The 25,386-nt window shown below is 36.2% G+C and overlaps 1 protein-coding gene across 2 annotated transcripts in view; it reads right to left on the reverse strand.

Moving 5' to 3' along the window:
• The window catches only part of LOC149535315 (glycoside hydrolase family 2 protein), a 294,481-nt gene that overhangs the window by 129,888 nt on the left and 139,207 nt on the right, over window positions 1-25,386 (reverse strand). For both annotated transcript variants that reach the window (XM_089806686.1, XM_089806687.1), the window contains one exon: window positions 3,487-3,552. In XM_089806686.1, the coding sequence (XP_089662812.1) occupies window positions 3,487-3,552 (66 nt within the window). The remainder of the gene's footprint in view (window positions 1-3,486; window positions 3,553-25,386) is intronic.

Raw genomic sequence — 25,386 nt, forward strand, 5'->3', positions numbered from 1 at the left:
TGTTGTGGTATGTGGGGTGTGGTCAACTGGCGTTTAATGCCCTAAGTATCCAAAAAGCTAGAGAACTCATTAGAACAAAATTCCCCCCATTGTTTGACCTAAGAGTAATCATATATTTCCCAGACTCGTTTTCAACTAAGCATTTTCTAAAATACAGGGAATGCATCTGACTTCTTTTTAAGAAAATATACCCACATTTTTCTACTGAAATCATCAACAAATAGTAGAAAATACCTAAACCCAAGAACAAAAGGAGTAGCCATTGGGCCGCAGATATCGACGTGAACAAGCTATAGTACCTGAGAAGCTCACCATGAATTGCCACTAGTGAAAGGTGTCCGATGCTACTTCCCAGCTTGACATGCATCACAAACTCCAAGAAGTTGAGTTTGAATCTCTGGTAATATGAGGACAAGCTCTTCCCAAGCAAGCTGAGAGAGAATGCACATTTAAGAGCCCATATTGTTGATGCCAAAGTGTGCTAACAGAAGACAGCTAAGCAGCCATAGCTAAGTCCCAAGAATCAACAGAATTAGTAAGTCAAAAAAGACCATGATCTTCAAGACCCATTACAACAATAGACTGAGTCACCCTATTAGTTATGGTACAATGATGTGACCTGAAGGTGACATCCAACAGTGGAAAGTGTCATAGAAACTGACTGACACATCAAGGAAAATGAGATTCCTCCTAACAAACTGAATCTGAATGTTGCCTTTTCCGACAACAGTGTGCTCTTCTCCGCCACCAAAAATAATAGAATCTAAATAAGGCTAGTAGTCAGTGAACCAGTCTCTGCAGTGGGTGAAATGACGATAGGCACTTGAATCAATGTACTAAGCAGCCAACTTCACATGATCTGTAGATCTTTTAGCCATTAAGGCATCAAAGGCAAATTCCATCTACTCAGTGTACTCTGTTGTTCTCTTTGGGCTGCGAACCTAATTGCTTACATTGGGTAGCTAGGCATTTCTGACATTCAACCTTCATGTGACCAAACTTGTGGCAATAGTTGCATTGAATGTTCTTCTTCCGAGAGCCTTCTGAAGCTGGAGCAAAAGACTTTTACTGAAAAGACTGCTGAGACTTGCCTTTATCCTTCTGAAAGAATTTAGCAGCAAAGATTTGCTTGGCGGTGGTGGTGTTGGAACTGCTACCTAAATGTTGTTTCCATCGCTCTTGCTGAAGTAGGAGCGTGCAAAGATCTGTGAATTTAGATCAACACCAGAAGAAGTGATGTTGAGAGTCTCGATAAAATGCTCGTAGGACTTGGGTCCTGACAGTGATGACCACAATGTCCTCTTCCTCCATCTTGCAACCAATGGCAAGCAACTGATCAAGGATTTCCGGAATCCTATTTAGATGAGCCTGGAGCAATGTTCGCTCATCAATGATAATAGAAAACAGAGTGTTCTTCAAAAAGAAAGCTCTTCTTTTGTTAGAAGTGTCGTGAGGATTCTTGAGATGTGCACGTATCTCAATAGTTGTTTTCACGGGTGGAATTTGAGAGAGCTGACCATCAGGTACGGATAATTTGAGAAGCATCACCACCTCTCGATTATTCAGATCTCATGTCTCCTAATCAGTACCAGGGGCAGTCAGAAGCTATGTAACACCCAAAACACTTTAATCAGTATTCTAATATTCAAAAATTGCTATTATCTACTACTTCTGAGTGCCATAATTCTGACCATTGAATTTTGAATTGCTCTCGAGCAAAATATTAGTAAAAGATGCCATAGCACATTTTTCAAGGAAAAGGCATGAATATCTATGAAGGCACGTACTTCGAGGCAAAAAAATGGAAGACCCAAAAAATTTGAAGGGGTACCCAATAGAGAGCTCAAAAAACCTAGAAAGAATATGTTGGTGGTATCTAGATCCGCTGGCTCGAAAATCGAGGCACAAACATTGAGGCACACAGAACAATTTGACAACCCAATTGAGCTCTCGAAAAACCCACCAAGAATCTGTAATCAAAGAAAATATGAGTCCAAAAATTAGGGTTTCTAGTCAGTGGCCATGGAAGGTAGAAGTTGCAGAAATAATGGCAATTTCTATGAGAAAAAGGCCAATTTTTGTTTTAGAGAGAGACTCTTAGGTAGAGACAGCTATGGAAGTGAGAATTTGAACCCAAAAAAAGGCACGATTTTGTAGTTACAGATGCGCAAAAGAGGCAAATCTCGTCTGCAAAAAAACTCCAAAAAAGTCACAACTTCAAGCAGAGACAACGTGCGAGCTCGTTGAGATATATGTAACATACAAAAAACAAGTTGTGTTTGGTAAGAAATGGTAGTAGAAGTCCACGGTTGAAGACCAAAGCGCAACACAAAAAAAGAAGGATTTTTCTTCAGTTGGATTCCTCAAAAAACAAGATTTTTCATCACAATCAGCTATATGGGTTGTAGAGAAAATTGCAAAAATAATTTCAAAAAACTTAGTAAATAACTTCGAAAAAAGTTATAAATTTTTCGAAAAAAATGGAAGTATTGGCTTTGATACCATATTACAAAGTAAGTGGTAAAATACTTGCTTGATATTAACAGAGGTCAAGAGGTCAAGATATACAAAAGAATGAAACGATGTTTTCTTAGAAAACGATCATAAAGAATAGAAACTTTCTATTCTAACTGGAAGAAAACAAACAGTTATCTACAGCCTAACTAAATATTAGAAACATTCTAATATTTACAATATATTACAAATAGATAACCATCAACTAATAATAAACTCTATCTATTATCGTAATAGACGTAGCCAACTTTCTTTTGTAAATAATAAATATAGATGAGAATCTAGCCTAAAATAAGTTCATTTTTTCTTGTAAAATATTCAATGAGATTTTCACCTAAAGAGAGGCCCTCCTTGACCTATGAGTCCTTTATAATTTCTTGTCATAAAATTCATCATAACCCTGTCATAGAATCAGACATGAAGCTACCAACAACCTTTCATAGAACCCACACATCCATTTACATAAAATTCTTCTATAAATAATTATTATTAAGTATTATTATTTATTATTTTAGTTTAGTTTTTACTTCTAACTTCTCAATTTATGGATCCTTTTATTAAAAGAGGATTCTATCCTTATCAAAAAGTAAGGATAGGACCTACATGAGCTCACTTATTAAAAAGGGGCATTAAAGTTTGGGACATAGCATACGATATACTAATCATTGAAAAATAACATGTCATCTGAGCTTATGTTTCCAGTAAGGGCTAGAATCCATATGTATCATCCAATAGCCATACCATGTATTTTTCAACATTATTAAAGCCTACATACATGATTTATTATAAACATTTGCCAGACATCCTCCAAAAAAGAAGTTTTTACAAGTACAAAGGCTTACAAACTAGTATGCAAAGAAACATCATCTTACTAAATTTGTAAAACCATTTTCTTGTTATAAAATTTAGGATTTTCTATATTGAGAGGTGGCCTGAAAATTACAAAAAAATTAACCATGCAAAACAACTTACTTGGATGGATGCCGAAGAAAAATCTTCAGCCAAATGTGTCTTAAAATGGTAATCTGATATAAAAACCTGAAAAACAAAATCAGAAATAGCACAGTAAGGTTCTGTTGATTTGAGGCCAAAATAGAGGAATCCATATAAATATCATCTTCAAAGCTCATAGCATACAAAGATAATCTTCAATATTTTTATCTACATATTCAAGTCAACTAGAGCACTCTTAGAACATCTTTGACAAATGGATCAATAAACCTGAGCACGCCAAAACTTGAGACAAACTTACAACTACAAATAGGGAAATATAAAGTACTAAATAGGCAGAAGTGGCCAAATTAGTGTTTAAAGGATAAGTTAGTGATCCTCATACTGGTTTGAGTTCAAGCTTGGGGGTTAAATACATGGATTTGGTCCAAAAAATTGGGGTTGGCTTCACTTTAATTTTTTCCATAAACATATATAAAAATATAACTCCTCATCACTTCATATAATAAACAATATCACCATAAATAAAATGCAACAATGTCAACTAGTCAGAAAAAGGTAATGGTATATATTCATTATTTAAACATCAACTTAAATGAAATAAAAACATTGAGACTTTGTGCAATTTGTTAGATGGGGTAATCCAGGAAGTTGGAGCTGAGAATGTTGTCCAAACTATCATGGACAACACAGTTGCATATGTCGCTGCAGGTAGAATGCTTATAGAGAAGCATCCCACAATCACATGGAGTTATTGTGTTGTACACGGCTTGGATTTCTTGTTAGATGACATTGAGAAGATTTAATGGGTGAAAAGGGTAGTTGAAGATGCTAAAAGTGTTAATAAATTCATTTACAACCATACTTGGGTTCTCTTTCTAATGAGAGAGCACCCAAATGGCAAGGACCTTGTGCAACCAAGGGTAACACGATTTGATAGACAATTCTTCGAATTGCAAAGCATTCTTGGTGTCATTCCTCGTCTTAAGCAAATGTTTGTGTTTGATGCTTGATTGCAATCTGTATACTCCAAAAAACTTGAGGTGGAGAAGATCGTAACTGTGTTTATTATGATGGGTTCAACAAAACTAGAGAGGAGTTGATCAAGACAACTAACATAGGTATAAACCTTGTACAAGATAATGTGTTTGTTGCTTTTTCTTGAGTGGTTGATTTTGTAATAATTTAAAATTTGTCTTCATTTTTTTAGCTGACATAACCTTTGGTAAGGGTTCTTTGTATGGTGTATGTAGAGGGCATGCCAATGGGTTTCATTTATGAGGTCATGGAGAGAGCCAATGAGGCAATTTCATATTACTATTGCAGATATTCAAGAAAATATGAAATCCTTTGGTGTATCATTGATCTTAGGTGGACAAACCAACTCCACCAACCAATACATACCTTGGCCTACTTCTTGAACCCGAAATTCTACTTCTCTAATTCATTTAGGGCTGATGAGGTCATGATAGGTGTTGTTACATGCATTGATAATATGGCACCTAACCGTGACTTGAGAGACAAGGTTTTTCTGAGTTGGAGGTGAGATTTGACATTTTCTATATCTATTTAATGAATTTGAAAATGTTCATTGTTGAATTTGACAATTATTATTTATGAATTTGGAAATGTTTGTTGTTCGAGATCTAGAAGGGAACAGAGGGAAGAGCCTTATCTCCACAAGAAACAATTAACAGGAGAGTAAAACAAAAACCAAGACATTTTGTTCAGCACTACAAGAAAATAATTATTGCCCCTCCAACCTCATCATGGACAGAAGGCAAGGTATATTGAAAAGTTGTCATAAATGTTGAGGGTGTATTTTTAAAAATTTGGAAATTATTAATAATCTCATGATTAGGTTTTGTCATTAATGACAAACATAATGCATATTATATGCTTAACACATCATGATCCATGTTGAGATTTATGTCAACTTTGATATGCAGTAAAGACCCCTTAGCTTCGATAAGGGAAAAATTTGTGTACTTCATTTAAAATGAGGACAATACCATCACAACCAATTACGAAGAAATCCATGAGTTAAGAAGATATGGAATCACCCAAAACAAACAATAATAAGATATTATCAAGAGGAGAGTTAAAAAAAAATGAAGCAGTTGAAATGATATTGAGTTTCATCAAGAAAACTATTACATAAACCAAAAACAGAAGACAAGTAGCGATTAAGTTCTCAAAAGAACAATGGATGTAGTAAAATAACAAGTTATAAATGGAAGGGCTGAGATAAAAGAATAGTGCCCCATGTTATAAGATATTTTTAGTAATTAAAAGAAGGAAACACACCACTTATAATTATGAAGCCATTTCTTGCATTCATCAAAGATGACACTGCAGACCTTGTAGTAACTTTAATATTCTATGGCAATGCTTCATTATCCAAGAGTCTGCAGAGCAATTTTAAAAGTTACAGCTGGTCTTTAAATGACTACTCGTTAAAGAGATATAGAGAATCAATAGTGGAACTCAGGCATATTGAAATAGCATGAGGCAAGTAGACATAGCAGTTGCAACCAGTCCATGCCAAGCTTAAACTAATTAAATTAAGAATGATAAGAAGTAATGGGAACAGATTTCAAGGGGAGAGAAGTTATAAAGAAATCAGTTATTGAAAATTGTCAGAAATGGGTACAGATCAAAAATTGTTACACGGAGAATGATGGCAATAGGATGGATACTCTTCAATTGACATTTTGTATGAGGTCTGATTGCTTAAGATACTGATCAACAGACACAGAATCTCATATGCAAATTGTTTTTACGAAAGGGTAATGGACACTGCAACCATCTTGAATGAGGTGTTTGCAATAAAGAAAGAACATCAGCTATTTTTATATTAAGTGATTACTTTTAGTTATGAATGATTTTGGTAACCTAGAGAGAGACGGTAGCATGAGATAGCAAATAGAGGTTTTGATATCGCGATCACTCAGGTATGTTATACATATCTCTATATGAAGGTATTTTGGATTAATCAAATAACCTCATTTTGTTGTTGTGAAGTCTGTGTCATTGTTGTAATCTAATATATTTATATACTGTAGATGTGTAGTGACTTTCCTCATTAATTATAGTTTATATTTAAATTTGATTTCTAATAAATTTTGTTCTATAAATGTTCAATTGTTGTAAAATCAATCCGTATTCAGTTTGTACGTATTGTTAAGATTGTCGCTTCTAGCAGATTAAATTAACCTAGAGATAATCCCTCTAAAGTCAATGATTAATCATAAATAAGACAAGCACTAGCGTGTGTGTGTGTGCGCGTGCACGTGTGCGTGTGTGTGCGTGTGAGTGCGTGCGTGCGCGTGCGTGCACGTGCTCAGTGATTAATCATAAATAAGACAAGCACTAGTGTGTGTGTGTGTGCGTGTGCGCGTCCATGCACGGGTGTGCGTGTGTGTGCGTGTGGGTGTGCATGCATGCGTGTGTGTGTGCGCGTGTGCGTGTGTGTGTGCATGTGTGTGCACGTGTGCGTGTGCATGCGTGTGCGTGCATGTGGGTGTGTGAGTCTGCGTGCGTGCATGCATGCGTGTGCATGTGTGTGTGGGCGTGTGGGCGTGTGTGTGTGTGTGGGGGGGTGTGTGTCTGCATGCGTACGTGCATGTGCGTGTGGGCGTCTGGGCATGGGCGTGTGGGTGTGTGTCTACGTGCGTGCGTGTGCGTGTGTGTGGGTGTGTGGGCATGTGCGTGTGCGTGTGCGTGCGCGTGCGTGCGCGGGTGTGTGTGCATGTGTGTGTGTACGTGTGTGTGTGTGTCTGTGTGTCTGTGTGTGTGTGTGTGTTGTTTAATAAATGATTAATTTATAAATTATCAAAGATATCTCCTCTACGAATATTTAAATAACATTCAAATCTGCAATTGGAACACACCAATGATAATGGCAATGTCATTACATTTGCAGAAAACAATCTTTTATACCTTAACATGGTATCAGAGCTAGATTACAAATGCATACAAATGGATAGAAGAATAGACAAGAAGATTGAACAACATATATGGAGAGACATATTGCACGAAGAACTGGCTGGATAGAATCGGGTAGAAGAAAAGAATCTCAACAATAGTGAGGAGTATGAACTAAGGCAGTGCAACCACCAATTGCATTAGGAGTAAAACAAACAGTAATCATAATTATTTTTCAAGAGAACAAAGAAGAAGATGCATATTGTGAATACATCAATGTTAAAGAAAATTGGGCCACACCAATCCAAGTAAAAAAATAAACAGTTAAGTTCATTAGTAAGCAGCAATGATTTATCAAGACGGTAACTATCGCTGCATTGATTAATAAGTCATTGTTATCCAACAGCATATATATTGTCTACAAATAAATAAAAACGCTGGAAATGGGCATTACAAATAGTAGCTCTCAATTATTAAACAAATGGTGATGCAGAAAAATTAGATAGCGATTGGTATTCTAAAGATTCCCGAAGGAGACTCTTTATTGAGCCGTTGGCATTTTTATTAAGTTACTATTCCATCTGGAAAGAAGAAATTTCCAGCAAACTTGGGAGGTTAGTTTAATACATCCATAGGGTACTATTGTCGTCCAAATGATCGATATTTGGGACACAAATTATATAATAATAATATGAGCAGTAGATTCAAATTGTGATGTTCAAATGTTTTAAACTTCCCTAAGCGAACTATTTGAAGCCAAATGTTATTGGAAATTCAAATAAAAACATAAGTTTTATTTATTATTGGCAGATATATCTATTAGTGTTAAATCACTGGAATCACACAAGCTTGGGATATATATTTCATATGCTTAAGACTTCTTTTATAATTTTCTTGGAAATATTTGATACATCATCCACAATACCTTAAATGTAATGTCCCCATTTTTGTCAGCATTGAAGTTTCAAGGATTGGCCTATTATTGTGATCCTCATAGGCTAATTATTATGGATAGATGGTCTTCTAAGGCAGTGGCTTAGCTTGTGAGGGTATTGTCTTCTCCATAATTCAGTAAGCTACAGGTTGGTCTTTGTTTGGCTCACACTGGACTTCGTTTGAGCTTAATTTTGTGTACCTACTATTCGTGGTAAGTGGGGTGTTGATTGAGATGGACCCTTTCTATTTTTGGAAAGTGCATTTGATCACATGGAAAAATAATAGGTATGACTCCTATTTCAAATAGCATATTTAAATGATGAGTATTTTGGGAGTTATTATATTTTTAGTGCCCAAATTATTATTAAGTTATTAAATGGCTTATTATAAAGTTATAATTTAACTTTATAATTTCACTTAAGTTGAGGATTGAGTTATCATTACAAAGAGTCATTTATTAATTAGTTAAGCCAAGTCAAGTGAAAGAATCTAATGGAAGCTTCTTATTAATGTTGTATGTTGAAGCTTCTAGAGTAAAGTTACATTTTGGCAACAAAAAGGGCATCTAGAGGTTATAAATACAAGCCCATTTCTTGGGCAAAGCATGCTTGAATATTTATTTGCTTTTGTTGTCTTTGTCTCTTTTCTGAGGTTATGAATTTGTTGTCCTTGTTGAAGTAAAAAGGTTGAGTCTGAAACTCTGAGAAGTGCTTGGCAATCTACAGTTGTGGTATTGTGGATTGCATATCTGGAAATTATTGCAAGTGTTTTCCCTTTTGTACTTACTGTGTCAAGGGATTGACCTAAGGTTTTTCTCCATTGCTGAAATATAGTGGAGATCGGTTTCTTGTGAATTCTGAGATTTTCATGGTGGCTTCTCGTACTATATTTCCTGTAGATGAAAAGCAAAGTGTTCCTAAGGAATTTGGTATTGGGAGTCTGAAAATTGATCATCATTCCTACTGTATTTCTGTATCTGGGTGAGTGAATTGGTGTGGAGAAGTGGATGTTTGTGGGCCCTATTTGGAGTGCCACTTATATCTGCCAATTGATAGGATTTACCTTTGTTATTCAGGTTGTTCAAACTGCATTATATAACAACATTATTTCTAAATCTGAATGCCATAAAATGTCTGGTCTAAAGCTGTTCATTGTGGCTGGGCCATTTGAAAATACAATTCAGTCAAAGAAACACATTCCTCATATGCCATTTCAATTTGTTTGTATTTACTTTCATGCACTAATTTACATTAATCAATCCAACTTGCAAATATTAGCTGTTTTGGATAAAGAATTAGAACTGGCATTATTAAATATTTGCAAATATATTTAGAGATTTTTTGTGATCAGAAATCCAGTATCTCATTGTTGTGTGGTGTAGTAAATAATTTGCAAATCCTAACTTGCAATTTGGTCATCAGAATTATTCAGAAAATTGCCTGACTTTTTAAAATTATGTAAGTGTGGAGATTAGGAATTGCAGAGATTAACACTTAAAGAGTCATTAATATTGCTTGTCAATTGTTTGATTAAATGTCAAATCTCTGATTTATAAAGAAAGTTTATGTTTGTTAAAGCCATAACCAACTGGGGTTATTACAATGGTATCAGAGCGGTTTCCTACCAACTTGCAGGAATTTGAGCTCAGTTATTATGTTCAATGTTCTATTCAGAGGGTGTCAATATTTGATTTGGTGGCTAGTATTCAATACCCAGAGAGATAGACAAAAGGTTTATTCCGGATAGGCATTATACCTGCAGAAGGCGTACTTCACCACCTAGGGAGGGAAAATCTGAGATACAATGTATTGTGAAATAGTTGGATGTGCTAGTGAATGAGATGAAGAAAAATCACAAAAGGATGACCCAACTGATTCGAATCCGCGATTTGAGCAAACCATGATATCGCTTTCTGAAAGAGCGAAAAGTGATGATACAGTTGCAGTTACAGATGGGCAAGACATTTCTTATGAGACACCGCATGAGTTGGGCACAGTTGAGGTGGAATGTGATGAGAATTCATGTCAGGTTGAGTCAAATGATGCAATTGTTGCAATGAATTCCCATGATCATATATTTGATGGCGATGCAGCGATAGTTGGAGTAGGAACATGTGAGGATATTGTCATATCAGCAACTACTTTTGTGTCACTCAAGCCATCTAGCGAAGAGTTTGGCAATATTCATACAGTTGTTGATGTGTGCCTAATGATAGTACACGTCATTGATGATGAGGTGAGTGGTGTCGAGGCAGAGTCATGTTTTAGTTGAAATCAGCACAGTGATGAGGTTCACTTCGTGGACAATCCTATATTTGACATGGATGCAACATTGTCTCATGACAATTCGTTGTTTGAGATTGATGTTGATCACTAACCTGAGTGGAGTTGGACTCAGTTTTCACCATCTACACATTCAGTTCATTTTTTTGTTGCGGCAATTGGTATGTTGTTGTAACAACATATTTTGACGGGGCTACACCTATTGTTGATACAAATAGAATGAGCTATGTGTTTTTTATGAGCATATGGTTCTCCTGTAGCTATGTGTTTTTTAGGGATTGTTGGTGATGATCAAGATTCCAGTCCAATATATATTATATGGGTGGATACAAGGAAGAAGAGGATGCATAAATCTATGGAGTTGCCTTCTGGTGACATTCTAACTTCTATATCATCAACACAAGTTTTGGGTGCTCTGTTGCAAGACATGTGGCTAGTCTTGATGATGTTGGTTTGCAATTGGTTCAGTGTCGACAGGGATGTCACGCACTTCTTCATTTGGGATCCAAGTAGATGTTCAAGTTCACTATGTTGCCAGATTACTTGAGGACAAACAATCTCGGGGGGGAGGACTGCAATGTCTCCATTTTTGCCAACATTGGAGTTTCAGGGATTAGCCTATTATTGTGATCCTCGTAAGCTAATTATTGTAGATAGAGGATCTTCTGAGGTAGTGGCTTGGCTAGGGAGGGTCTTGTCTTATCCATAATTCAATAAGCTATAGGTCAGTCTTCGTTTGGCTCACATTGGACTTTATTTGAACTTAGTTTTGTGTACTTACTATTTGTGGTAAGTGGGGTGTTGATTAAAATGGACCCTTTCTAGTTTTGGAGAGTGCATTTGGTCACATGGAAAAATAATAGGTATAACTCCTATTTCAAATGGCATATTTAAATGATGAGTATTTTGGGGGTTATTATATTTTTAGTGCCTAAATTATTATTAAATTATTAAATGGCTTATTATAAAGTTATAATTTAATTTTCTAATTTCACTTAAGTTGAGGGTTGAGTTATCACTGGAAAGAGTCGTTTATTAATTAGTTAAGCCAAGTCAAGTGAAAGAATCGAATGGAAGCTTCTAATTAATGTTGTGTGTTGAAGGTTCTTGAGTGAAGTTACATTTCGGCAACAAAAAGGGCATCTAGAGGTTATAAATACAAGCCCATTTGTTGAGAAAAGCACGCTTGAATATTTATTTGCTTTTGTTGCCTTTGTGGCTTCTCTGAGGTTATGAATTCGTTGCCCTTGCTGAAGTAAAATGGTTGAGTCTGAGATTCTAAGAAGTGCTTGGCAATCTACAGCTGTGGTATTGTGGATTGCATATCTGGGAATTATTGCAAGTGTTTTCCCTATTGTATTGAGGGATTGACTTGAGGTTTTTCTCCATTGCTGAAGTATAATGGAGATTGGTTCCTTGTGAATTCTGAGATTTTAATGTTGGTTTCTCGTATTGTATTTCCTCTAGCTGAGAAGCAAAGTGTTGCTAAGGAATTTGGTATTGGAAGTCCGAAAACTGAGCATCATTCCTACCGTATTTTCTGTGACTGGGTGAGTGAATTGGTGTGGAGAAGTGGATGTTCATGGGCCCTATTTGGAGTGACACTTATATCTGCCAATTGATAGGATTTACCTCTGCTATTCAGGTTGTTCAAACTGCATTCTATAGCAACATTATTTCTCAATCTGAATGCCATAAAATGTCTGGTCTGAAACTGTGCATTGTGGCTGGGCCATTTGAAAATAAAATTCAGTCAAAGAAACACGTTCCTCATATGCCATTTGAATTTGTTTATATTTACTTTCAGGCACTAATTTATATTAATCAATCCAATTTGCAAGTATTAGCTGTTTTGGACAGAGAATTAGAACTGGCATTATTAAATATTTCCAAATAAATTCTGAGATTGTTTGTGATCAGAAATTCAGTATCTCGTTGTTGTGTGGTGTAGTAAATAATTTGCAAATCCTACCTTGCAATTTGGTCATCAGAATTATTCAGAAAATTGCCTGACTTTTTAAACTTATGTAAATGTGGAGATTAGGAATTGCAGAAATTAACACTTAAAAGAGTCATTAATGTTGCTTGTCAATTGTTTGATTAAATGCCAAATCTCTGATTTATAAAGGAAGTTGATGTTTGTTAAAGCCATAACCAGCTGGGTGAGATTGCAACTTCTTGTGATGATAATAAAAAAAATAATTGAAATGAAAGCTATGAAGTTCATCAATGATACAAGATAATTAAGAAGAAAATAAATAAAATTAAGTGAAGTGATTATTCAAGGAAGAGGTGTCATTTAAGTTTAAAAGAGACATGAGTCTTTGAAAGGTCAACATACCAAGTATAAGTAAGAAACGGTTCATTTTTAAAAAAATGAATGTAAGGAGTTGAAGAATAATGCAGGGAATAGAATAAACATATATTCAGATTTCAATCTGATATATATAAGTACAAATTAAATAAAAGTGAGAGATATATATGCAGATATAAAAGTGCAGGTTTAATGCAGATATAAATAAGATATATGTGCAGATATAAAAGTTAAATATAGGCAGATGCAAAAGAGGATTTGTGCAGAGAAATAAATAAGACATATATGGTGATAAAAGAAGAGTATACAAATGAAAACTAAGAAAAGTGAGGAAGAGAATAAAGGATTGATTAAATTGTCCACCATCTGTTGAAGTAAGCAACATTGCCAGGGTGGAAAAGCAGTTTGTGTGCAATGGGTTGGTGGTCACGAAGACAGCAGTGGGGGTTGGCGCTTCCAGTAGGTCGGAGCCTGAGAAGTGTAAGAATTGGAGCTTTCAGTGAGTCAGTGCTCATAAACATAGGGGTTGAAGCCTCTAGTAGGTTGGAGCTTACAAAACATTGTAAATGAACAATTTTATAAGTAAGCAATTATTCTGCCGTGGGTTTTTCTCATTTTGGGTTTCTACGTAAAACATTGTGTCATTGTGTTCATGTGCATAATTGTTTATTTCAGCATTTGAAGTTACTGTTTGGATAAAAAAATTAAATTGGCAAAGTTGTTATTATACCGATTCAACAGCCACCCCACCCACACCCTGCCCCCCCCCCCCCCCCCCCCCCCCCCCCCCCGGCCTCAGTATAATCATGTCCTCTTCAGGAACATCAGGCAGTGAATAAGATTCAGCAGCATCCCAATAATCATTGAGCAATTTCCTATTTTCTAATGTAATTCTTATTTTGATCTTAGTAAGAGACGTGGCCTTCATTATACAATTGCAAGATGTTCAATGTAAATTAAAGGAGAGGAAGAGCAATGGACATAATAGATTAAAATATAGAATACGTATGGTACTCATTAAGAAGATTCCTCAATTCGCAGAAGACATTACACTAATCAAATATTATTTAAGAAGTGCAGTAATAAGTAACATTCAGACTCAATATCATTATGGAGGATGATATAATCCAAGAAAATGGATTCCTCATTATATAAACCAATCCAGAATTCTTCTTCTCAAAGATGATAAATGCTAGATCAGATGACCATTGAGTTTACATCATCTAAACTACGTAACTATCACTGATTTAAGTCATAATGCATTAAGTAGACTAAAGAAAGTTATGAACAATTAAAATTGACAATGAGAAGAGGGAAAATATATAAATATATATAGTGATCAAATTTGATCCCTTCACCCATAATAAGATTGTTGAAGATCAAGGTGCGTCTTACTATTCATTGAGTACATGAATTTAACGAGACATCAGGAAAAAAAAAAACATTTTTGAATCAATATAAGTCCCACAACTGACCAATTATAAAAAAAATCTTCACTAATCAGATAGGAGCTAATAGAGAACATTAAACTTGTGACCCTTCGTTTTCCAACTCTTGTCTTTTTGTCTTCTTTCTCTTTTGTACCTTCTCAAACCTCTTTTAATATTAAAATGACTTTTATCAGTTTGCATTAAGCTCCCATAAAGTCATTTTCAATATTATATGAAGTTGGGATTGAATTTTCTAATTCCCAAAACGGAGACATTACAAGACATTGCTCTTCTTGGGCTGCAATCAACTTTGCCTTCCTAGCTCTTTGACTCCAACCGTCACACATATATTGTGTCTTCTAAATGTCCCTCTTGGTGCGATGGACAAAATCTAATGCTTTGCATCTATAATCCCTATCCTTGGATCCTTCATCATGTCTAGAAATAACCTCCATGTGCCTAGCTAAACTGTGTCTAGATTCTCCTTTAGGTGTGCCTTTTAAGACACATTCTTCCCATTCACTTTGAATGTGAATTCTAAGCTCTTGAGACTTTGGAAATACTTGTCAAGGGACTCTAGCCATTGAATGACCAAAATAAAATTTCTATCATCCAATGCTATAATATAAATGTCTTTAACCTTGTACTCATCTAAGGTGATGTTCAAATGGGGCATCATGAGTGTGCAAGGCAACTAATGACCACTAGCTACCTTAACATCAAACCCTTCAAACTCTATTATTTGCAACTCTCTCTTAGCAACCAAGTTAGCAAAAACGAAATTGTGGGTGGCTCCACAATCAAGCATGATGATGGCTTGATGTTCTCTTAGCAACCGAGTTAGCACCAATGAAAATGTGAGTGGCACCAGCATCAAGCATGATGATGGCTCGATGTCCCTATAATAGACCTCGTATCCTAAAAAATGTTGTATTGTGAAATAACGAATATGGTAGCAGTAGTTCAACTCTTCTTCCCAATAGGTGTTAAATTCATCGAAGGAGATAGTTCCTGATGTCTAATATGACATTGATGTAGTGAAACTTTCCTTTAACAATGCAATAAAGTATCAAGACCCATACTCCTTGAAGTTAAACCACAAGTTCCTATTTCACAAGTCTTGTCATCGCATCATCCAATTGGTTCTTTCAAGGTCATTCTTTCTCCAAAGGTTTCTTGTCATTATCCTTCAATGAAAAGGGTGCCTTAGGAGGGACCTCACTCTTAGATGTAGACGATGCCATGGCACACATTTATTAATCACTTCTTGGAGTGTACAGGGGCCAACAGCCTTGACCCAACCCCTCAAAGATCTATCAATTTGTCCATGAAGAGAGAGACTAACATCCTCTCCACTATATCTATCACAAATATTGAGAATCTCTAGAATTCGGCAATGTAGCTATCAACTGAACCTCCTTTCTCCAATTGGACTACCTCCTTAAGATGAGTTCAAGATCCTTCCCATCAAATCTATCGATAAGTCTCTTTGTTAAATCCCCAAATGAGGTGATTTGATCAGGTCCCAAAAATAATCATTATGTGATGCAACACTCATAATCAATCCTATAAAGATGTAGTGCTGCAAACTTGATTACTTTGTCCTCAGGAAAGGGGTGAAACTAAAAGTATGTACCTACCTTTTGTACCCAAGCACATGTTTTTGTCTTCCCTAAGCCATTAAAGAACAGTAGACTAAGCTTGTCCATCTTTGCCATCAAATTATTATGTAGCCTTTGTGTCCCTTATTGATAGGTGTCTCATTCTTAGATCCATGTAGACCCTAAGGGGCAAATCCAACTATAACCCTTTGTCTAGTCAATCTTGTTTGAATTACTATTGCAATTCAAAGTTTCAAACAATGAGTGAGCATGACTCTCCTATTGCTCAACTCTAGGTGAAAAGGTGGGCATCATGAACCTTGAACTAGATGCAAGATTGCGCTTGTGTCCTTCCATCGATTGAATTTTTGCCACTCCCATTGTTATCTCCGTTAATGGTTTCATTATTCCTTGATTCCAATAAATTGTTAAGTTTTATAGGATCATTTTTCTACAAATGTAATAACACTGCCATGTTTTTTTGTGCTACTAATGCAAATTTGAATGTTATATAAATATGCGTAGAAGAGACATGTCTCATGAAAAGACATGTCTCTATGGTAATTTATAAATTAATCATTAATTAGACAATATTAACATTAATATATAACATATCTATATTATATATATAGTATACATATATATAAGTCGATATATGAGAGTTCGTCTAATTGATGTTTATCCAATAACCATAGAAGGACTATCTCTAGGTCAATTCAATCTGACTGAAGCTACAACATTTCCTCTTAGCTAGGGAGGATTGTCATAGAACACATTATGCTCCCAAGCATCGAGAGAGATTGTAATGTCCCTTCTTTGGGGACATCAAAATTATTAAGAAGGAACGAATTTTCAATATTAAACTTGACTATGTTACCTGGAGATTTATTATTAAAGGTCAAATTAATATCTCATGTGGTCACAAGAGGATGAGGAGGAATAAGATGATTTACCAAAGAGAAGCTGAAGAGTCACCGTTGCGAAGATAAAAGGAGATGGAGACTCATACTTTTGGCATGCTTGATTTACTATTCAGATTTTCAGTCCTCTCTTGTGAGAGCCATTCAGAAAGCTTCAGCTTTCAGCCCATGTGAGGACATAGTCCCTCGTGCAGGCAAGCAATGGACGCAAACCCATTGCCAGTGGAGATATCAATTCAGGTGTCTCGGTTGTGCTTACAAGTTCTTCTCTTGAGTTTCCAATCTGACTGTAGAACTATGTTTAAGATTAGATTTATAGTTTGTTGCTTATTGTATTGTTGTTGCATAATACAATAACATTTTAGGAGTTATCTAGAAGTTGCTTGTTATGGTATTGTTAATATCTAATGCAACAACGTCCTTCCGAATTGTGGAATGTTACTGGTTCAGTACTTTTTGTACTAGAATTTTCATATGCTCGCACCTTTGATGCCATTTTGAAGAAGTCAGAGTGATTGGAGTGAGTTCTGGCTCTTACTTCTTGTTCATATTTCTTCTTCATGTGAATGTAATTCTGAATATTATATTTAAGAGTTGCAGAAATATCTTTACGGGTTATCATCTGTTGCTCACCTTGCTAGTTATTTGATTAGAAGGTTTATATTCTGCGGGTTAGCCTTAAGAGGGAAACAAATAAAATCTGGTTCAAACATTATAGTGCTGGTTCGGGTCATTACAGGGGTATTAGAGCTGGTTTTCCTGCCAACCTGTGAGGTTATATCATAACCGCACTTTCTGCTAGCCTGTGTGGCTATTGGAAATCGATAGTAAACCTTTATCAGAATTTATCAGAGACAAATTCTAAAGATATTCAAGATGTTATGCAGAACATTAAGTGAGCATTAATACAGGATTAATGGAGTTGGTCTTTCTACACCACAAGTGGGAGTAAACGTTCAACTCATGGTGTTCAATCCTGACAGTGAACGTGGCAAAGGAGAGGAGATTATTCTTGTCAAAGATTCACAATTGCATTGAGCACTGCAAAAGTATTGAGCCATCTGACTAGAGGAATCATGATTTTGGCAAAGAAGGATCAGAAAGATATAGTGTGCACTAAGCTACTCTTGTCCTGGTCTTTATGAGCTTGGAATAGCTTCTCCTCATTCTGTTTTATGCAGTAGAAGACACAAACTCAAATGTCAAGGTGTTGTAGTTGTCTACCTTGCCCAAGATGACAATATTCAAACGCAGCTACAACATTATGGGCGAGTTGGTTCTCATTGGATGGAAAATCTTCATTCTCCCTTAATCAAAAGTGGATCGTATCCTTTCAACAATCAAAATGTTCATATGATGAACTTGTCAAGCAAGGACCAGGATTGTTTACAAATATCTTTTCTAGGGGATTTTCACTTACATTTCGGTAGGCTTCTATGAACACGAGACCAGAGCAGATGAGAGTGAAGCCGCCTGCTGGAAGTGTTTGACTATGCTCGGAATAGAGGTGGAAACGTTGCTAGGCGGCCTGATGATGTGTTTCTAAGCTGAAGAAAACTCATGTCGCAAGCCCTGCCTGCCTTGCGTCTAGGAAGGCTTGCAAAAATACATCGCTTGGCATTTGAAAGGAAAGTGGGAAACAAACAATACCCACCGTCAATTTCAAGGCATTTTCATTCACAACAAAATTGCCTTCGTCCGATGCATAAGAAAGGAGCAAACGATATACAAATCATAGACACCACTAGTACAATATATGCGATGTCATTAAAGAGGATGGGAGCATCTACAGTGACGCTCCACTTAATAATTGGAATCGATAGCAGGTCACAAAACACATAAATGACTTTGTCGTTGAACTAAGGAGTTTATAACGTCAAAACTGAATAGAGGAACCGTCGCCATTAGAAATCATTGGAAAGCGACAGAGAAAACAAAAGAATCCCGACGTAGCATTACATACTCGTCATTTGCGATTTTGGAGGGGGGGCGAAGTTTTGAAGTAAACAAGCTTACGGGAGATATTAACTCCGATGGTAGTAGTTGTTTAAACATTTTGTTTACACCTACCAATCAACGACCAACACAGATAACTATTGATGGATGTGTTTTCAAACCCACACACGTTGTCCAAAAAGTGAAAGCATAAATTATTTTCGTGTGTAACCAAAAGGGGTTTGAATGACAACTGTCGACTCTTTTCTTTGAGAGCTATGGATTGAGCGTTTGGTGAAGGACAACCTCTTTTCTTTGGTCAGTTACCTTGCAATTGGAGGAGATACGTGTAAGGAGTTAACTGCTATTCTGTGGATTCTTTTCAAAACACCTAGCAACCGTATACAAATAAAAACGCCATTTTGAGTACCAGTATAACAAGGGAGTTACAGGGAAATCATTACAAGCAATAGCCGTCTAAAGTGGACCGAGCATTTTGAGAAAAGCTAATGCAAGAATTCGCATTGATATTGTTGGTCTGAGGACGTGGAAGTTGGACTGTCGAACAAAAGTCTCAGACGGAATTCACAAGTTAGCTTCGAATTTTGCTTTTACAATGTTCTGTGGGTATTGGGAAGATGGTAACGTCAACACCATAGCTCCTCACTTGTGTGACGTTTTATGAAACAAGGCAACGTGCGGGTGACACATCCTACAGGCACAGCTTGCACTAACAATATCGGCAAGTGGCAAATAAAGTGGTGAGAGTGCTAGGTGGCCAAATGTTGGAAAATACAAGGTTGATGTAAGAGGCTTTGAATCTTTGGTGTTGCCCAAGTTACAGATTAATGAAGGTACCGGTCTCTTCGTTGTTGATGAATTGGCTAGCGAACAGCAACATCTAAGATCTCAAGAACTGCGGTGGTCATCTCCAACTAAGTTAGCAGCTTTCATCGAGCAGCCAGTGACATCAGCAATATATATTCCTAGGGTGACATCAAACATCTGCAATTTCCCTATATTCTACCACCATTCAGGATTGCGATCAGCCATCTGCATATTCATACATGCAATCACAGTATCATTGGAGGTTGTGACAAAGATTGTGAATGTCAGGCACATATGTCACAGATTGCGAGCCAATATTGTGTACATTCATCAGAGGTTGTGGGCATATATTGTGCTCATTCAGCAAGACATCTATCATTCTCATACATCAGATATTGTGGCTTATATCTTTGTGATATCATCTATACACTATTCACGACACTTGTTTGTCTTGACACGATACATACATACATCTGGTTACCACATCATCAGACTGGTGGGCAGCTTAGCTTCAGTCATCAAGAGATTTTAGCATAAGCATTGTGAACAGTGTTTGGCACTGCATCAAAAACTAGCCTGATCCAAGCAACAAGACATCGTACCTGAGGTCACATTGTTATCAGATCTCTCTTGGAAGTTGCTATGGAAAAAGAACAGCATGAGAATGTGGTAATTTCAACTGGAAAGGAAATTGAAATAAGAGACAAAGATTTACCTTTGGGGTCTTTCACCGCTTTCTCTGAGGAATCTTACCTTCTTCCAGATGATGATCTGCAAAAGTTTTTACTAGAATGCCTTTGCCATCCTGTTGAGGAAGAGTCTGGTGATGGTTCATCGAAAGTTTCAGACGAGGGTGCACAATTCAATTTATTTGATGAACTTTATGCTTCTTCAAAGGACACTAACATTAGAAATGATGAAGCAAACATTTTGATGCTTGTCTATAAAATTGATTCAAGAATAAACAGAGAAAACAATGTTTCTACAGATGTTTTCATGCAATGAGATACTTCTAAACTGTAGGATTTGGATGGATTTTCATCTCTATCTGTTTTAGCTGGTGATTTTTTGGAATGTGGGAAGCGGAAATTTTGTTCTTGAAATTTTCAATTTATTCAATGAGTCTTCAGCGTTATATTCCAGTTAGGCTGTAAGCAGGATAACAACTTTAAAAAATTGGAAAAGTTTTGAATAAAATTAGGATTGGTATCGGATAATTTCAAGAAGCATACTATGAGGCCGCAAGAGCGGCTAGTCTGGAATTCAGATTCCATTATAAAAATTGAAATACTCAATATTTACATGGATTATCAAAGACTCCCAACCGAATTCAAAATGATCTATCATTCAATGATTATATGAATTTTTATCTTGAGCAACTAAATATGACTGATATGGCAAAACGAAAGTATCTAGAGTTGGCCCAGGATCTTTTTGCAAGGGAACAACACACAGGAGTGTACGAAGAAATTTCGATAGATCAAAATCATCCTGAACTAGAAAAGCAAACAACCACCAGAGATGGGCAGTCTTCTCAAGATCACATAGTAGATGTTACACAAGGCATAGTTTTCTTCATTGGTGAATTGGAGGTGAGCCTTGTCAAGCAAAATAATGAAGCAAATTGCACTCAAAGTAATAGCGGTTTGGGACCTTGGCATCATGAACCCTATATTCATGATACTTAGAACGTGAATCATGAGGAACAACCAGGGATGACATTGCAAGACAATGAACAGTTTCAGCAAGGAGATAATGAAATACATGCCTTACAGATCAGTTGAAGGTTAGTGAAGACATGGTTGTGACGTCCTTGGTACAAGGGAAGGGGAAGATGACTGGCATGTGACTGATTTACAGAAGGTCAAATCAGCACTCGAGACTATGAAATCAGATTACTTATATCTGTTGTCCGACAGGGATTATATTCTTAAGGTTGCTGAGATTTATGTAGCACAGTCAAATGGGGAAAAGGATGAGATTCAGGATCTCCATAAGACGCTGAAGAATGTTTAGGAGGCACTAAGTGAAACTCAATTATCTTTACTGGGAGCAAAAAATTAAATCAAGCTCATGGAACACTCTCGGAAACATGAGAATAGGATGAGGCAGGAGTTCTTCCAAGAAGTCATTGACGAACTTGAGAACATTCAGCAAACATATGACTTGGATAGCTGCCCGAAACGGTTAAGTAGCAGAACTTTAGAACACTTTCAGCTTGTTGACAACCCTTTGTTTGAAGTTGCTGCTGATTGGGAGTCCGACAATCCTCTTTTTGTGTTAAATGAAGGATCACCTCTTATTTGCTATGAAGAGGAAGAATTTGATTTCAAACTTTGGGATCCTAGCTCAGATTCTAGCAGTGAATCCAAATCTCAACAAGGGAATGATGAATCAATTTCCGTTGTTTATCAGTTGATCAGTCTGAACATATTTTCAGATTTCATTCCATTCAGGAGTTGGGTGCATTTTCTTCATCAGCCTCTAACCACTTCTCGATGGAGTAATTTTTTGAGGTTTGTGATTAGATTTTCAACATCTGTCATACTCAAAGGACCTCTGCGTTTGAGAATTCTCCAAGTTTATGCCGACAATATGAACTTTGATGCCCATGGGATGGTAGTTTCATTTTTGAGCAGTTCATTTCTTACATCATTCGCTTAGGTCAGGTCTTCACACTCTACTAGATTATACATGGACCTTGGATATATTTCTATCTCATCATAGCAGCGAGGCAATGTAACAGAGTTTGGGACCCAGGTGTTGGCAAATTACATCTATAGTTGGACAAGGATTTTATTGTGGTTTGGGTGTTGGTCAGTGTTGAACAGTTTACCGGTGCAAGTGTTGAGTTCTTTCAAGGAGTTATGTGGGATCCAAGGATCTAGTTGAAAGTCTTATTGCAGAGAGACATTTGGCTTCACAATATGGCCAAAATTGTTTTCAGTTTGGATTTCAAGGCTACCTGCAAACTTGTATGGGACCCTGGTACTGATTGCTTGGGGGCAAGCAATCTCAAGGAGGGGAGATTTGTAATGTCCCTTCTTTGGGGATATTAGAATTATTAAGAAGGAACTAATTTTCAATATTAAACTTGACTAATGTTACCTGGAGATTTATTATTGAAGGTCAAATTAATATCTCATGTGGTCACAAGAGGACGAGGAGGAATAAGATGATTTACCAGGGAGAAGCTGAAGGGTCACCGTTGTGAAGATAAAAGGAGATGAGACTCATACTTTTGGCATGCTTGATTTACTATTCAGATTTTCAGTCCTCGCTTGTGAGAGCCATTCAGAAAGCTTCAGCTTTCAACCCGTGTGAGGACGTAGCCCCTCGTGCAGGCAAGCAGTGGACACAAACCCATTGCCAGTGGAGATATCAATTCACGTGTCTCGGTTGTGCTTACAAGTTCTTCTCTTAAGTTTCCAATCTGACTGTAGAACTGTGTTTAAGATTAGATCTATAGTTTGCTGGTCATTGTATTGCTGTTGTATAATGCAATAACGTTTTAGGAGTTATCTAGAAGTTGTTGGTTATGGTATTGCTAATATCTAATGCAACAACGTCCTTCCAAATTGTGGAATGTTACTAGTTTAGTACTCTCATTAAATCCTTTCTCTACTCCTTTCTCTACTCAAATTAAATCAGTTAACTCCTTATTTTACTCAAATTAAATCTGTTAACTCCCATTAATTTGGGAATCTCCCTTTATGACTGAACTTCAATTTTACTCCTGACCGTTGATTGAATTTGATCTCAACCGTTGATGGATTCCAGGAAAGTCTATTTAAGAGATCTTAATCTCTTCATTTTAGGAGAGGATGAATTTGTAGAATTTGCATCGAATCGCTGCTGGAATTCATACTCACATTTGCTCATATTTTTACATACATTTAATAAATACGCCTATCTTGATTAATTAAATGTAATTATTTTATTAAATGGGAAAGGTATTTCTAATTAATGAAACGAAATTATATAATTAAATGGAGTACTTACTTCTAATTAATTAAACAAAGTTATACTGTAATTTTCATATGCTCGCACCTTTGATGCCATTTTGAAGAAGTCAGAGTGATTGGAGTGGGTTCTAACTCTTACTTCTTGTTCGTGTTTCTTCTTCATGTGAATGTAATTTTGAATATTATATTTAAGAGTTGCAGAAATATCTTTACGGGTTATCATCTGTTGTTCACCTTGCTAGTTATTTGATTAGCAGGTTTATATTCCAGGGGTTAGCCTTAAGGGGGAAACAAATAAAATTTGGTTCAAACATTATAGTGCTGGTTTGGGTCATTACAGAGATATCATCTCAATATGATATTCTTGGAATGGCATATTTAGAGTTATCAACATATATCCATCAAATTAGATGTTATATTTCAGTATCATCGGAAGCATGATTCAACAAGAAATATCAATCATATGATATTCATCATACTTATATTCTCTTGGTATGTGCACTGGCACCAAGTTCATGATGCCCGCCAAGAGAATATGTTATATCCTAGAAGGATATGTGTTATCTGATGTCTAGCTCATTCTGGGATAGCAACTAAATGTAGTCTATCATTTAACAATCATGATCTTCAGCTCATTCCGGGACAGCAACTTAATGTAGTCCATCATGATAATAGGTCAAGCCATTGTTAAGATTGCCACCTTACAATAGCTACCTCACAAAGAAACATCAATGGAAGATCGCCATTTTTCATGACATTTATCCACATATGCAAAATAGTAACTCTCATGATATCCATCATGAACCAAGTCAGAGGGTGGATCCATAGTTGCTCCTAAAAGGTGGAACAAGCACTTTCACCTCACATTTCTCTCACAGAGAAGAATGAATTACAAGGAACTTCACCTCGAACTTCTCGCTCTCAATCTATTGACTTTTTCCATTCAAGGTTGCTTCTGATGGAATTTTAGACTCCCTCTGAATCTAATATCAACCTTCTCACCTCCTTAAACAAGGTTATCTCTAGTGAAGTGTTAGACTCCCTCTTTATATAGAAGGATACTCAATCTCAATCATCAAGGATATTCACTCCAAGAGCCTCACTTTTACCACCCTGATCATCAAATGACTAATAATTTCTAGAGCACAGCTTCTTTAGAGCTACTATCATAAGATTGAGTTGCACAATATTTGGTAGCATGTGTAAAGTACCAAGATTCTTTTCCTACAAGAACATCCTCAAACATATAGGAAAAGATAAAGGCAAACAACTCTTATAATATGTATAGAGTTACAAATAAGAAAGAGAATATAGTGAGCAAATAAATGTAATACTCAAGGTTAATGAATACTTATCTACACATCCTTTATACAAGTTGCAATGAAGGTTCATCAAATCTGAAAATGTTTTCTTAGATTGTTTGCCATATTAGAATCATCTCCCCATTGAGGTGGTCCAAGATGGAATGGAACATTGGTTATTATTCCCCCCCATAATGTAAGATTCTCACTCATATAGATTATTCAGTCCAAAGAGAGACCATCATGCATGAATGATATCAACCTATAACTCTATAAGTCATCAACTTCTATATCCTATGTATCTTCTAGAAAATAACACTTTGACAAACTATCTCTTGTACAATTAAGTAAATTTCACTCTTTCTTTCTGAGTTAAATCTTCCTCCATACTCAGAATTGCATCTTTGTCTTATCTTAGCCCATCAAAGCATTATATTATACTTTGCAAAATTAAAGAATTATATCAATCAAATATATACTCA

The sequence above is a fragment of the Cupressus sempervirens genome, chromosome 10 (genome assembly GCF_028749045.1).
Source record: "Cupressus sempervirens isolate cs-2001-9-10 chromosome 10, ASM2874904v1, whole genome shotgun sequence".
NCBI classification, from domain to species: domain Eukaryota; kingdom Viridiplantae; phylum Streptophyta; class Pinopsida; order Cupressales; family Cupressaceae; genus Cupressus; species Cupressus sempervirens.